A 16,017-nucleotide genomic window follows, 5' to 3' on the forward strand; every position below is an offset into this window, starting at 1 on the left:
ACTTTCATCATCCACATTTTCCATATGGGAAGAAAAACACAGAGAAGTTAATCCATCTCTCCACGGTTGGATACACAGCCAGTAAGTGGCACAGTCAGGTTTCAAATCCAACAATCTGACTCCACTGAAGACGTCGACCACCACACTACACTGCCTCCTCAAAACAAGTGTAAAAGAACGAGAGCTAAGTAAAATTGCACGGGTGCTGACAACGCAAGCAGCAGACAAGGAAAGTAGCCAAAACTGAAAATAAAATTTGATTTGAGCTTCCTACCAACCAATCCTTAAAGAAAAGGGTGAGGAATCAACCTCAGTAGGGAAGCCAAACATCTTAGTTTGCAGAGGGACTGAGGGGTCCCCCAGAAAGTGGGACTTTCTGTGCAAGGACAGAGAAGGTTGGATACCCTACTAAAAATGTTTCATGGTGTTCTATTAGGCCTCGGATAATTTAAAACATACAAAATCTTGATGATGTTTTCAGATCTACATTGGTTCCTTGAGCACCTCCTCCCAACATCAATAAAATTACTAAATAAGTTCCTCAACAGTCTGCTTGGGAAGGATGATGGGATTGTAGAATAATGAAGCCCTGTTAATTGTTGGTTTTCAACCATCACATCCATCAGTACGTTCAAAAGTCTGGATAAGAGGGGCTCACAAATTCTGGGTTCAATTCCAACCTGCCTACTCCAGCTGTGCTTGAATTTTCTTTCCCAAGGTAATATCGGATTACTTTCTTTAAAAAAAAAACATCTTCCCAGGCAGAGATGAAGGCCAGTGGCTCTTAGAAAGCTTGGTGGCAACCTAGTCAGAACGCACAGGAGAAACTAAGCCATGGCCAGGTGGTAAACTCTCAAAGCCAGTTGAAACAACAGCTCTGAAATCAGTGATGAGCTTATGAAGATGGGGACCGACAGGGGTCTTATGTATCTGTGTTCCCACCGCAGCAATGCCTTGCAAATAAATATCTTCACTGCAATATTAATACGTCAGAGCTAAAAAGGTCCATACCTATCATTCGGTGCAAATGTTCACAGATGAGTGAACTGAGGCCAGGAGAAAGAATTTGTAAATGACCAAGCTGGGTCACCAAAGCTGAGATGAGATGAACTGAACTAAATGGGAAGTGATGCTGCTCTTCCTGAATTAAGGTAAGAAAACCCCAACTAGGTTTCATGAAAGAAAACAACGGATCATTTAAGGGACCAGGACTGTAACTCCGATCCAGGTGATCTGGCATGGATCTTCACAGACCTCACTGTAAATGAAAAAGGAAAGCAAACATTTTAAGAAACGCATGCAAAATAAATGAGCACCTATTCAAGCGGAAAAGACAACAATGTCTCCAGGCAGAAGAACAAAGCCCTACCAGGACATGCTGAAAGTTTTAGAAAAACTGAAGGAATTTTAAACTAAATATTTTATAGATATTTTGCAGCCAATTTAAGTTTCTCTTTAGACTCAAGGCAATCTTTTTTTTTTTTTTTTTAATATAACATGATCACATTAAACCAAGATACCCGAGTGCCTAGTAGGGGCCGGTCACTGGGCTGGGGCACCAGGCCCGGAGAAGAAAAGCCAAGGGAAAAGTGAAGCAGCACCTTGATAAAACACACACACCTTCACACAAACACTCAAAGTGTTAAGACAGCACAGAAAGATCCCAACAAAAATCTCCAAATCTCAATCAGTTTCTCTTCTCAACACACAGTCAGGTCAATGGATCCATCCATCAATCAACTAGTATTTCTAAGCACCTGTTACCTGCTCAATCCCTGAGTTTAAGAAATGAACGATGTAGTTGACATATGGGGTGGGGGGAGGGAGAAAAATAAGAACGGAGGTGGTCTGGTTAGAAGTAAAAACCAAGTGATGAGGAAGGTCGTGCTGGCAGGGGGTGCACACAGTCAGTTTGCATTGGGAGAGATAGGAGGAGGGTCATAGTCACAGAGGGGCCTGAACCGGCTCTCGGCCGAGCATACATGTGAGCATCTCAGCTGTGGAGAAGAGTGAAGCAACACGGTCAAGATGGAGAGGGGCAAGGTGTGCTCATGTGAGACGGCCAACACGCAGGGCTGGAACAAAGGGCTCAGGCGGGAAGCCCTCCTGAGGGGTGGGTGAGGAAGGTAAAAAGGCCAGCTGGACCCGACCGTGGAAGAATCCTCTACTCCAGGGGAGAAAGTCTGGTGAAAGGGCTACCCAGCTGGCCAGGCTGCCACTGCAAACTCCGTTTTTCAAGCCTTTTTTTCCATAAAAGGTATAATTTGATCCTTCAAATTTTCCATGGCTAGATCTAAACCCATCAGTCCTAAGGTCACATGATTTTTAAAATACCTCTGTGCCTTCACAGTTCACCAATAGAATCAAAGAGCTATAAACAAGTGAAGGCTAAGCTAAGATTCCCTGTCAAAGATTTTCCAAGGAATCTGGGGTGCAACATATATTCTTTTGCTTGGAAGGAAACAGAATCTACAAAGTGCTTTGAGATTCTTTAATACAGAACGTCACACACCAGCAGAACAGAGCTAAAGGAATCCTAAGTCCAGCCTGCACACATTCTGTAACACACTTGAAGAGAAAGAAATGATTAAAAGCAGAATAACAGGCCTATTTGAAATGAACACATAGTTACTGTTCAGAAAAGCCATTTTAACAAAGAAAAATCATACTCATCTTAAACACCTTTCCTTAAAATCATGTTAGCCATCCTTCATAATCACGAGTAAATGCTGATCTAAAGAAAGTAAAAAAATCTTAGAAATAGTTTAGCACTAGCCTCTTGCAAGGATTTTTCTTTTTCTTTTTACGCAGAAATCTCATCATAGATAATTGAATAGCTTTACAGAACACGGGTACTTGCGAAGTAACATCCTAGTATTTACGCTAACACCCAGACAGTCAAGAGAAAGACCTTTTTGTTGGGTTAGTATTTCTAAATTTTGGGGGGGGTGCACACGCACATGTGTATACTAGAGGGGGCGGTCCTACTTTTTTTTTTTTTTAATGTTCAAATAAAACAATTACTGAAAAAAAGAGCCTGTGACTTGGACATGCCCTGAGTTCAATTTTGCCAGGAATGGCAAAAAACAGTCAACAGCACCCTAACCTCCTTTCTCTCTTGACTACACAATGGTTTTCAAAGGGGTTTAGTCCTACCCTGAAAGACTCATGTTAGACATTGGAAGGGTCTAATAGAGAATGAGCACCAGGCCTTGAATAAACAAGGGAGATGGTGACCTTTTGCCCCTGCTGCTGGAAGCCCAGCACATCCTGCAGCCGAGGACCAGAAAAAAAGCTGGTGTGCATCCAGGTGCTGCAGAACCCCTGCCTCTGGATTTCTCCCACACATTGTCCCTTAAACAGTTTAAACCGCAACACGACTTACATAGTATTAGGGAGTGAGAGAAAAGTACAATTCCTGGAACCAACTGTCCCACTGTCCCTTAATCCTTTGTTCCCCAGAATTGTTTGAGTCCTGCAGCATGCAGCACACGTTCTCCGAGCAACAGGCAAGACAATGGATTTAGCAGTGGCTGGACAATTAGTCCCAATTAGGCCTATTTCCCAGCTGAATGTAAAGGGGTGGTGGGGTGAGGTATGGGGGGAGAAAAACTACAGAAATTTTAAAGACATTTCATCATGGAGGCAAGCAATACAAAAGAAAGCAAACTGAACTAGGGGTCAGGAGACTCTGCCAACATTCGCTGTGTAACATTAGGCAAATACCTTAACCTCTCTGTTGTGATGCACAAGATGCGGGGCCACCACTCTGAGGCTCTAAAGATCTAATGTCAAATTGTGGTTGAAAGTACACACCCTGGAAATGTTGTTTTCCACAGATGCAGAGGATTCCTCTGAGTTGTACTTGGAACCACAGATACCCATCTGTTTGGTGAATCATGAAGCTTTTATTCTCCCTGGCAGAAGTCATTAGTGATTTTGTCATTTTATTTCTAGTTTCCTAAAGGCTAATTTCTTTAAGTTTGTGGGTGATACTTACATATGTACATGTGGCGGCTGGAATCTGCTCTGGTTGATGTTGTAGTGCGTGAATGCCTGGGTGGGGTTGGAGCTGTACTCATCCACCGTTATGGTAACCTTGCCTTGAGAAGGAATCCCATGTGCCATCCTTCCTCCCTATAGGCATGAGCAATTCACAACTTTCCGGAGCAAAGGATGGAAGCAGGCATGGTGCGTTTCAGCCAATCTCTGAACCCAAGGATCTACTCATCAATACCGCTGTGCGTTTCTGAAAGACATAAATTTAAAAATGAGAACAAAGGAAAAGAGGATGTTCTAAGGTAGCACCTGGACATGAAATTGGTTCAGGAAAATCTTAATACGTGTTGTCATCTTGTGGATAAAACCTTTCCCAACTGTCTCCCCTGCATGTACTTCAGAATGGACATTATACTCTAAATGACACTGCTGGCTGCTAGCAAATCATTTCAATGGTGTTCAAACTAAGATTTCCTCTTTAATTATAATTATGGCACTTAATGTGAATTACGGAAGGGGCACATCCACAGTTGCCATGGTGTCTAACTATAAATGGTTTGTGCTCGAAGTGGAGAATCTTCCAAACCTTCCCTGCTAATTGGAATGTTTGGTCTGCACAAAGTTGGTATCACAGAATAATTTGAAATCTCGATGCTTAGCACAATGACAAATGCAAACTGTAAATGCTGTGCTCATAACAGATACCTGTGTGCAACTGTAACACACACGATATATGCACACATTACACACAATTTTTTCTTTCACAGTGGCTCCTGAAATATACAGACACTCAAGGCCTGGTATACATATGGACTCCACTCTGGCCAAGAACTTCATGGTAAGGCAAATCCTTCTTGCTAAATGTAATATAATTTCTTTAAACACTCCAGTCCCTCTGGAGAAAGAGAGACACATCCAGGCTTGAACCACCATTTTGGATGCATTCATTACTATCCACCTTCGAGCCCAGAAGACTGGTAAAGAAGGCAGGCCATTACCGCTCCCATCTCCTTCCTGCTTCGTGCTGCATAATTCTCAGTAAGTGGTTTCATACTTCTTCAAAATTTTTTCCATTCGTTTTGATTCTTTTTATAAATGTCAATATATTATTTGCTGCACTAGGTTCAGAAATGAGGATGCTTATTTTTATGGCAGGTGTGCAAAGACTGAGAACAGAACACATCCCTGCTTCAAGGCTGCTGCCATTGATCAGTGAAGTACTGAAGAAGCAGGCAGCACGCTCGGTGGGTAACCCATGGGTAACCCACACTCTTACTTTAAGTGCTCCACATCAGAATACGTTCGCCATGTGCACCATTAAGCTCGGAGAATCTTAGCTGCTGTCTCAAATAAAAATATTTAGAATAATAAGATTAGATTTAAATTTGGCATGAAACACCTTAAATATCCAGCAAAAAGGCAGATGGCCTGCCATAGGCCATTTATTTTATTATTTTACAACCTGGGGCTTGTGTAGTCCTCCATATGCTGGCTGGGCTAAGAAATTCCACCGCGTTCTCCTCAAATCATTGCCTTCCTCATATTAGCAAAGCAAGCTAAATAACACCCACCTTGCCTGTGTCGCTAGTGTACAACTGGCACTGCCAAAAGATGAATCCCTCCTGCTCTGGCATTTTAAACAAAGTGTCACTTTGGGTTCTCTTTCCTCTTCCTGACTTCATGGGAGGTATGACTCCTCTAAGCACCAGTTGACAGACAACCAGGCCGGTAGGATTAACTAAATTAAAATCTTTCCCTGCGCCTCTGATGTAGGAGATCTATGAGAACTGCTTACAAATCATAATGTAGCAGTTTTCATACCAAGTTTGCAGCTGTTTCCTTAATTTCCCCCACAATTATATTTTACTGTTATTTTGCATAACAGTAAAACACAACACCTGCTTCAAATTGCAGTCCTGTTCTAAGTACTGTAATTCTCTTTTGAGACACAAAGTACGGAGACACGACTGAAGCGCAAAACTGCATAATTGCGCCATGCTGAAAAGTAAATACAAATGAAAACATCTTCCTGTTATAGAAATGACTGTCATTAAAAAGAATGTTAGCCATCAAAGCACAGAGGGAAAAAATACACATTTTCAGACTACGAGAACTTAGTGTTTGCATAAATTAGAGAGTGGTGTAAAAATTACATGGCAATTCTTAGGTTCCTGCCATCAATGTCTATTGTGCGAAATACAGAACATTAAGAAGCAAGACAAACAAAATTCATGTCTAGACCACTGTGACCTCTCAGTAACAATCTCTGCACCCCATGCCAGAAACAGTGTAAATGTTTCTAGAGTAAACTCGCTAATTAAATCAAGCAAAATGGCCCAGAAATGAAAGATATATACCTACCATGTAACTATCCAGGCAATGACTTACAGTGGCTAGCCTCAGACCCTCAAAGCCCAGAAAAGGAACTGAGAAAGTGATCACTCTGCACTCTTCTGTGGTCCACTGAATCCTAAAGTTACCACAGGATTGCCTTTTCTACCAAGTGAGATCTGCGTCTCTTTGCACCTTTGCCCCAGTGGGACCAACAGAACTTCTTTTCATCAGCAAGCACAGGCCCCTGTAACTCAGAAGGACTAAATGGGTGGCTGGCACCTCATTTGAATTCATCTTTACCATGTTCTCTTTCAAATGTTTTATCGAAACAGTGCACCTGCAGCGCCTATCTCCTTTAATCTGGAGTCCTTTGAAGAAAATGTCAGACTGAGGCAGAGAGCTTCAAAACTTTCACAGGAACCTTTACAGACAAGTCAAGAAAAGGCTTATTTAAAAAAAAAAATGCTACCTTCACCCCCACTCACATGACAAGATAATCATATTCCAAGAATATGAAACATCAACACATGGGGAAGGCATTTTTTTTGGCTAAACTCTCAGAGACAGGGGACAACAGCCTCCTCCTCTAATCTGAGAAATTTGGAAAAAGCTTGAAATAAGACAGAATGATACACTGCCTGAAACTACCAAGAAGCTGTATCACCTTGCTTCACATATTTAGGCAGTAAAACCTTCCAAATGATCAGATTTAGAGCATCTCATCCTCATCATAATTACTTTTTACATATAATATTTAAAGATATCAGTATTCTTTTTTTTTCCATTTTTATACTTCAATACATTTGCTCCACAAAACAAAGGAACCCAGTACTAAATGCCAGGAATCTTTAAGAAAAATCTAAAAGGGACTGACATTGCCAAACATTCATGCTGGTGCTACATTGATTTTCTCTCTTGAAAAAAAAAAAAAATCATGTGAGCACATTTTGCATTTCCTAGACAGCCATCACTTCTCCTGCGCCTTAAGCTGTGCAACTTGCAATGTTCTTCTTCAGGAATCTAGTTGGAAAACCTTTTAAAATTCTGCTGGCAATGAAAGGATTAAAAGCTGAGGAATTAAGTAACTGTCTCCACCTCCTAGACACCAGAAGTCCAATTTACCAAAAGTTTCAAAGCAACAACTCATGACCTGTCTACCCGAGCACCGCATTGCACAGCCTATGAGAAAGGAGCCGGTGATTTCCTCCTTTAAACAAGGATGCTCATTTTATTCACTAGCCCTAGGAAAACCGTCCGAAAGCCTGGCCGGACTTTGGAACTCGCCTGCTCCAACTCCGCCAATCTCGCTCTCTCCTCCCTCTGCCGCACAGATCGAGTGCTTTCTCAACTCACGCCCTTACTCTTTTATGCCCATCTCCAGTTACTCATCCCTGTATCCCGGATCGATGCCCAGAAGCCTTCCCAGCGGCGTCTCCGCCAGGGTTTTTTGAAGGATGCACAAAGTTCCATGTGCCTCTGTCCACAGAGCGCCCTCCCTTCCGACGCACTTACACCTGAACTTGTCTCCAGCACTGCGGACACCCGGCTGGCACATTCTTTCTGAGAAGGGCAGGACTTTTCTCCCGCGCCTCTGGCCACGCGTAGAGTCTATATATGGTGGGGCGGGGGGCGCGGAATCCTCTACTTTGGATTGGTGTGTTTGTTTTAAATCTAGGGTGGGCAGTTGGCGGGGGGGCGGGGGTGTCAGCAACTACACACACACACACACACACACACACACACACACACACACACACACACACACACCACACACACACACACACACACACACACACACACACACACACACACACACACACACACACACACACTCTTGCTCCCTGCCCTCTCGGCTCACAGCCGGCTCGTCCGGGATACAGCTCCCCCTTCCTTCCTGGAGCACCAGCTCGCCTTACTCGCTCAGTCCCCAGTTGCCACCGCCGCCGCCTCCGCTGCCGCCGCCGCCGCTGGCACTGTTGGCGCTGGCGCTTGCGGCCCCAGGCTTTGCTGGGCGCCTATCTTTCTTTCTCTCCCTCTCCCCCAGCCCCGAATTGATTGATGACCACCGGCGGCCAATGGCTCTGACACCGCGCCATCCTCGCTCGAGCATCACAGCCCCACGCCCCCGACGTCAGCCTCCAGGGCGCGTTGGCATCCCCGAACCCTCAGAGCGGATCCCGCGCGCGGAGCCGCCGCCACCTCCCTGCTCTCTGCCCCAGAGCAGCCGGACTACTTCCCTGGAGCCAGAGAAGGGAAGGGAGGGAGCCAGCGAGCGCTGAAAGGGGGTGTGGAGGCCACGGTTTCTCCCACCCCTTCTTGGGAAATCTTTTCTTTCACTTAAAGTTTTGTTTTTTCCACCCTGACCTGTTTGTTTGCAGCATCTCAAATCAATTACACATTTTTCATGACCCGCATTTGCACTTCGTCTGGGGTGTGTCGGGGTGGGGGGATGTGGTATAAATCTACCCCACTGGGGCATCCTTAATTTCTTTCCTTGCTGGTGGATTCTAATCCTCTTCCCAATCTCCAAGAAAATGCCCTCTTCACCTCCTAGGCCGCAAAACCCCGGAATGCAAAGGCTTTACAAAGATAACCCCGTTAAATGTAAATAGCAAAGAAACTCCTGCCTCTCGGGAAGAAATCGGGCGGCAACGGTTACTTTTCTCGCCGCTCGTCCCCCGCAGCCCAGCCCCGGTCGCCGGCTCGCACGGCAGGCTGCGATCGCGGAGACCGGAGACGGCGGGGAAGAGCGAGGTTGGGGCGCGGGGAGAGGGTGAGAACAGCCCCGCGCGACAGCGGCGCGCGCGCGGGCGGCCCGGGGGCGGCCGCGGAGCGCAGCCTGAGCACAAAGCTGCGCGGCGCCTTCCCGGCCACCGCACCTCTCTCCGGCGGCCGCGGGCGCCCGGGGCTCGGGCCAACACAATGCACCTGGGCCTAGGCCGGGGCGGCTCGAACACATAACCCCGGGACTTTCTAGTAAACAGCTCGCCGTACCCTCGTCCCCACCCCCACCCCAGCAGCCGGGCTTTCGCCGCTGCCCCTCGCGGACACCCCTTCCTCCCCTCCTAAGAAATCCCAGCGGAGAAGGGAGCCGCGAGGTGGGGACCCCGAGAGGTCGGGGACCGAGGACTGGGGGGAGGGGAGAAGAGCAGAGGGGCAAGATGGGGAGTGGGAGGGAGACAGCTCCTAAAAAATAATTCGCTTTCGCTCAAGGCTTGAAAATAAGCTCTCCTCAGATTCCAAATTGCCCGGGAAGCGCCGGCTCGAGCGAATGTCAGGGGCACCGGGGCAGTCGCGATCCGCAGCCTCCGAGCCCCTCGCACGCGCCTCTGACAAGGCACCTCTCACCCGGGCTCCGCTTTGTGTGTGCATTTTTTTCCCTTCCTCTCGCGCGCGGCACCGGGCGCCCGGCCGCCTCCTCCCCCTCCCCCGCCCTCCGCCTCCCTTCCCGGGGCGGATTACCTTTCCCGGGCTGCGCTCCGGGTCCCGGGGATGCCTTCAGCGCCGGGCGAGCAGGCGATCCATCGTGGAGCGGCCGGAGCCGGCGGGAGGCGCGCTGGGGGCGCGCGGGGGCGGCGAGGGGCGCGGGCGGGCCAGAACCTTCGACCCCGGAGGTCCCGCCGCGGGCTGGGGCGGGGGGTCGGGGGGCGCGGCGCGTGAGGGAGGAGGGGGGTAGAAAGGACGGGAGCAGCCTCGATCTGGGGAGAGAGCGAGCGAGGGGGCGAGGAGAGGGAGCGAGGGCGCGGCGAGCCGGAGGGAGCGAGAGCGGTGCAGTGACAGGGACTGCCACTGGGGTCAAAGGAGCACAGCTCCAGGAAGCAGGGCGGCCAAGGCGCCGCTCCGTGCGCGCTCCCCGGCGGGACCCCGCGCCCCTGCACGCCCCTCCTGCAGTCCCGGCCCGCTGGAACCCCCACCGGCGCCCCGAGGCCCCGGGGTTGCAAGAGGAGGAGGGATCTGAGGGCGAGGCCGTCAGCCTGCTGGTGCTCCCGGGTCAAGCAGGCGGCAGGAAGCTGAGCTGCAAGTTCATCATCATGAGTGCGATCAGCGTAAAGATGATAGGGGACCCGGGAGGGGGGCTACGGAGCCCCAGGAAAATAAAGGGAGTTTTCCCTCCAAATGGGCGTCTTCTGCAAAGGGAACACCCAGGCCCCAGGCCCCCCACCCACCGACCTGCCAGGCGCTGTCTGGAGTCCTGGCACAGCTCCAGGGCTCAGAGCTTGCTGCGGGGGCAAGGGGAGCGCCTCGGGCACTGCGCTCCAACCATGGAAGGCGACCCTGGGTCCCCTCGCGTCTGCTGAGCTTAGACTTTCCTGGAGGAGAGCTGTGCTCCTTTTTCTCAAGCCTTTCAACTCGCCAGATAAACACACAGACACACACACACACACACACACACACACACAGTCACAGACCCACACACACGTCCCCCTTTCTTTCTGCAGTGTTGTTCCTGAGAAAGAAAAGGCCAACCCAGTTGATCATTTCTTTCACCTCCATGAACTAAGGCAGGTTCAGTATAAGGAGGCAGGAGAGGCAAAGAATCTAATTGTTTCCATTTTTGTCTTTGGGGGATATTTCCCCCAAAGGATAAGCAATTCAAAAACATGGTAAATATCAAAAGTTTGTCCCTTTTTCTCTGCTACTCTGGATTAAGGAAGAAAAGGTTTTCAGAATTGTATGCAAACAACGTAAGGAAAAGAAAAGTCGCTGAAATGCTAGAAGACAGAGGACAAGGAAGAGAAGGCTTTTAGAAAACTTGGTTGGCGGGGCTGACTGTGAAAGACGAGGTGGCCCTGTGATGTTATGCCATTGTCAGAGCTGAAGGATTTGGATGCCAACCAGCTCCAATTCCTTTCCAAGAGTCAGACTCAAAAATCTAGGCATTCTCCAAAGGGAAATCCAATGGACGTGTGTAAGAGGGAGAAGTGTGCTAAGTATGCTATGTGACAACTGACTAGACATCCTGGCTGAAATTATATCCCCTAAAAATAAAAGGGAGCCATTTCAACCTGGTCTCTGGCTTCCGTACTGAGACTAATTGGTTTCCAGGGTCTGGGGAGGAAGGGAGAGAGGCTGGTGGGAGCCCCTATAAAAAAAGATCAAACGGAATTCACTTGAAAATATTTCCCTTTTACAATGGGCTTTCCTGGCACTTGAATTTTAAGTAAGCTATCTCTTGTGCCTGAAATGAAGGGGAAATGGTCTTGCTAATATATTTATTTTGTTGTACATTATGTCCAGAGTGTCGGTACTTGTCAGATGTGCTGGGATCAAGAGGACAGTCACTTTTCTTGCCCAGCACAAACCACAGCAAGTGGCATTGACCTTAAAGAACAGCAAAGGTGGGGTGGGAAGCACTTCATATTTTGTTTTTGTTTTCCAGCCCAGCGGCAAACATGGGCTAGAATCAGGTTTTTGAGGGAATGCTTAATTTTCTTTATTCCCTAAGTACACTTCTTTTATCTAAATGGTTAGAAATTTTAGACTGATTTTGATGGATTTAATCAATTTGAAAAAAAAACAAAACAAAACAGCACCAGCCAAATAATTTTTGTGGTTTTCTTCCTTAAAAAAAAAAATCTGATAGCCAATCAAAACAGCAAAACTAGTTTGTACATAATCCTGAATTTAAATAATGTGCACACACAAAATAAATAACTTGTTCTACTTAAGTGGGACATTTTACAGGATACTTAATGCTATAAAAAAAAAAAATCAAGTGAGTGACCCTTTACAAAGCTGATGAAAAAAAAATGTTTATCATTTTACTGAGTGGAGAAAACACTGAGGCAAAAAAAGACCAAAATTGTTACTTATAGTGTAGGAAGAATTCAACCTCTCCTGTGTCCCTGCAAATCAACTAACCACTGGGAGGTAGTGACCAAACTGTGTTAGAGTTATTTTTATTTCCAATAGGCTAACAAAGTAAAGAAGCTGAAGAAGTATAAGTGAATTTAAATAACAAATCAGGAGCCAAAGGAACTCACTTTTTAAATAATTTTCATCCCATGGATTTGAACATACTGCATTTTGTTAGATATTCTCCACCAAGATAGCTATCTATATACTAAAAGCTTGTTTTAATACGATTGGATGTGAACCATGTCTGTCCCCTGACATCAGCTCATTAGACTAAATTTTAAATGTTATCATCTGGGAAGTTTTTTTTTTTCCTTAAAGATAAGTAAGGAAGTTCCATTTTGTTGTTGCTGTTATTAAATTCAATTTTTATTGTTTCTAATGGAAAACAAAAGAAGGATAAAAAATCAAATGCCAAGTTTATGCTTGCCTCTATACAAATATTACAAATTTTTTCCTTTAATGGAATGTAAATCTGGTCCCTTTCTCCAGTGATTTCATCAAGGGAACTGGCAAATATACTTCCTGATAGCCTGCTGCAATATCTTTTAAAATATCATTTCAGAATTCATTTAAGGAAGAAGATGAGAGAGAGGAGCGTGAGAGAATCTTAGGTGGAAGCTTAGAAAGTGAATGCTACTTCCCTTGAAAGCTCAATACTTTATTTGGAGCTGGCTTTCATTCTTCCTATGAGAACAAGTTTTCCAATACTTAAGGGATACTCGTGTATAACTTAAAACTCGGTTCAACCTTACAGTTCTTCAGAAAAAAATTCAACTATTTTCCCACTTTTTGTCTTTAAATCGTCTGCATTTTTATCATTTCCAGCAAAAGTTAAGATATATATTATCAGAAATCAGAGCCTGTTAATATAACTAGTATTATGATGCCACTCAGGAAAAAAAAAAAATGACCCAACCAATACCTTTACTTTATTCTAAATTCCTACTGTTTTTACATTTTAATATTTTCACTGTAACCCTCTCAAGTTGAAGAACTGTGCCCTCTATTCTTTTGTGTTTTTCATTCTGATGTGCTGTGCACATAGTAGAAACCTGGAAATATTTGTTAAATGAACTTATAAGTCAGTAAATGAGAAAATGAGTGAGAGAATGCAGGAGTGACTGAGGCAAGTACACAATGAAGGAAAACCCCTACCAGATACGCAGGAACGGAAGTGACGTCATGAGACCAGCGTGGAGACAAAAGCTAAGGACTTACCATGGAGTTCAAATAGTAGAATTAAAGGAGTTTCTTAAAGTCTTCAGAAACATGAAATAGTACATAAGACTGTTTCATAAATTGATTTTCTCAAAGAGAAGCTGAAGATTGTTATGTATCCCATCCATTGAAATGCTGCCTTCTTTTTAAATACAGTAGGATGCAAAAAGAAAAAAGAATTTGCATCTTAAAATGTACAGATATAATGTACCAAGATACAGTCTCAAAAAGAAAGTTACATGATTAAACTGATTCTTTCATAATCCTTTTTGAAGTCCTCAAAATAAATATATAAACAATGGTTTTTTGTCCTTTTATTTAAAATGGTTTTTGGTTAACTAATAAAATGTGTATGGCTAAGAAAAATTCAGGAAACACTAGAACGGATGAAATTTTATTTCATAAAATAAATTTCTTAGGCATTATCTTAGAAAGACTAAATCTGATCCAGCTTTGCCAACAGCTTAAACAATAAACATGGAGGGAGTGGAAATCCTAAAATTTTGCAAAACACTAATTCTTACCATACTTACTAGTTAATGTCTAGCATACATCAACACACTAGATGAGTGTACTTATGTAATAATAATTTTAATAATCAATTTCAAAAAAAAATCTTAGCAAGATACTGAGCATGTGCTGGTGTATTTTCCATCCTAACAGACTTGTGTGATCTCTGTTATCAATTAGTATTTTCTGAGTCCTTCCCTATATCATGGTCCCAATTCTGGAAAAGTGGTAGAATTTAGTGGTACTTGGGCTTGTCATGGTGGAAGAGCAATCTCATTGAAGTAAAAGCCAAAGTAATCTCTTTTGAAAGATGGGCAGTGTGGAAAGCCCATAATAACCTGATTAAAGAAAACGTTATGTGGGGGTTTTCCAGTTTAATAATTCAATTTGACAGCTAGTATAAGAGATATCAATATTTTGAGTGAGCAATGTATAAAGTAATTTTCCTTCTCAGCAAAAAAATAAATAAATGAATGAATACATTTTTTAAAAATTGACTTTGAGAGACAAGCAGAATCTAAAACCCATTTCTCTCAGTATTATTAATGTCATGGTTCGATTATTCGAAAAATATTTTTTAAGCTCTGCTCTGTGCCAGGCAGAGTACTCAAACCATGCTGATGGTCTATTGATGCAAAAAGCAGTTTTCTCCCACATGATGAAGTATGTAATCTAATGAGCCTGGGGAGAGACTGCCTTTAAACAATCACACAAATAAATAAAAATTCTATCTATGGAAAGGGGAGGCAACTGGTACAAAGAAAACACAAAATAGGAGTACTTTTCCTCCTCTGAGTGAAGACTTCCCTGAGGGAGGAAAGGACTACAAGGGTGTCTGAGGAAGGAGAAAAGCAGCATGGTGGGTTGCTGAGTGCCAGAGGGTCTGCGTCCAGATCTGTAAGCAGAGGCCAGAACTGAAGGGTCAAGGTAAAAACATTTGAAGGTCATAGCTAAGGCCCTGTTGAAGATGTTTGACTTCATTCTGAGGACAACTGGAAGCTGTTTAAGGATCTTAAGTAGAAAGGCTAACATGATTAGATTTATGTTTTTGCAAAGGTCACTGTTCCCTCAGCATGGAGAATGGATTTGAGGGGGTTAGCGTGAACTTCGGGAGGCCATTTGGAGGCTCTTGCAGTCATTGGGTTGGAGGTGACTGTAGCCTTCAGCAGAGCAGTTTGGAGGAGAAAAGACACAGAGAGACATGAGTGAATTTAAGGAGATCTGAATACATTTAACATAATAAAAACAAAGATTACCAGAATCTTGAGTATTGTCTGAAGGCTGGGTGGTACCCAGGCAGAGAGGCTGAGAGCTCTTCTCACCCACTGACTTCCTTTCTGAAACCTCTCTTTCCACTCGTAGGTCTGCCTTCCCTTATCTCCAAACCATCTTCATTCTGTACACACCTTTTGGAATCCCATCTTGTCATGAAGAACTGCAGTAGTAAATACAACACTGGCATAAAATGTCACTCATCTAACTTTTTTCAAACATACAGCTCCTAAAACTTTATCCCTCACTCCATGTCTCACACCTATTTTGGGCCCACATATGAACTTATTTTGTATGAACCTTAAATGCAAGAAGTAAATGTATTTCTGTTTTCCTTTAACGTTTTTCTTTTTATTTATTTATTTTTAAAAATTTTTATGGGAGAAGGTAATTAGGCTTATTTATTTATTTAGTGGAGGTACTGGGAATTGAACCCAGGACCTCATACATGCTAGACATGCACTCTACCACTGAGGTATACCCTTCTCACCCCTTTAATGTTTTTCAATGCTACATCAATTCCATATCTGTTCTCACTAGAACTACTTCACTTATATTTAATACTCCAAATAATATTCTGAGTGATTCTTTAAAAATGGTTGTTTTTTAAGTGAAATCTTCAGAGAAACAGATATACTGTCAGAGGAAATATACAGACACTGATTACGAGTAAGATTATTGTTCTTTTGGTGTAAGATTATTCCATGTAGACCCAATCAGTGTTCAAAAACCCATTGTAAGGAAGATATTCTAGTTGCTGGGTTCCTTATTGGTACAAGCTAGGTCACTATGGCCCTCCTTAGCAACACAGACTGCCAAGAAAAA

General features: G+C 44.3%; 1 protein-coding gene across 6 annotated transcripts in view; it reads right to left on the minus strand.

Moving 5' to 3' along the window:
• The window catches only part of MPPED2 (metallophosphoesterase domain containing 2), a 162,744-nt gene extending 152,505 nt beyond the window's left edge, over positions 1-10,239 (minus strand). For 2 of the 6 annotated variants that reach the window (XM_032488397.1, XM_032488401.1), the window contains exons 1-2: positions 9,796-10,239; positions 4,001-4,249 (exon numbers count right to left, since the gene is read on the minus strand). In XM_032488397.1, the coding sequence (XP_032344288.1) occupies positions 4,001-4,128 (128 nt within the window). In that variant the 5' untranslated portion in view covers positions 4,129-4,249; positions 9,796-10,239. Of the gene's footprint in view, positions 1-4,000; positions 4,250-6,360; positions 7,055-7,845; positions 8,040-8,191; positions 8,215-8,249; positions 9,384-9,795 lie in introns of those variants that run through there. The other 4 variants (XM_032488398.1, XM_032488399.1, XM_006195076.3 and 1 more) reach the window with 4 other exon arrangements.
• Positions 10,240-16,017: the final 5,778 nt, after the last annotated feature.

Source organism: Camelus ferus, chromosome 10 (genome assembly GCF_009834535.1).
Source record: "Camelus ferus isolate YT-003-E chromosome 10, BCGSAC_Cfer_1.0, whole genome shotgun sequence".
In the NCBI taxonomy this organism is placed as follows: domain Eukaryota; kingdom Metazoa; phylum Chordata; class Mammalia; order Artiodactyla; family Camelidae; genus Camelus; species Camelus ferus.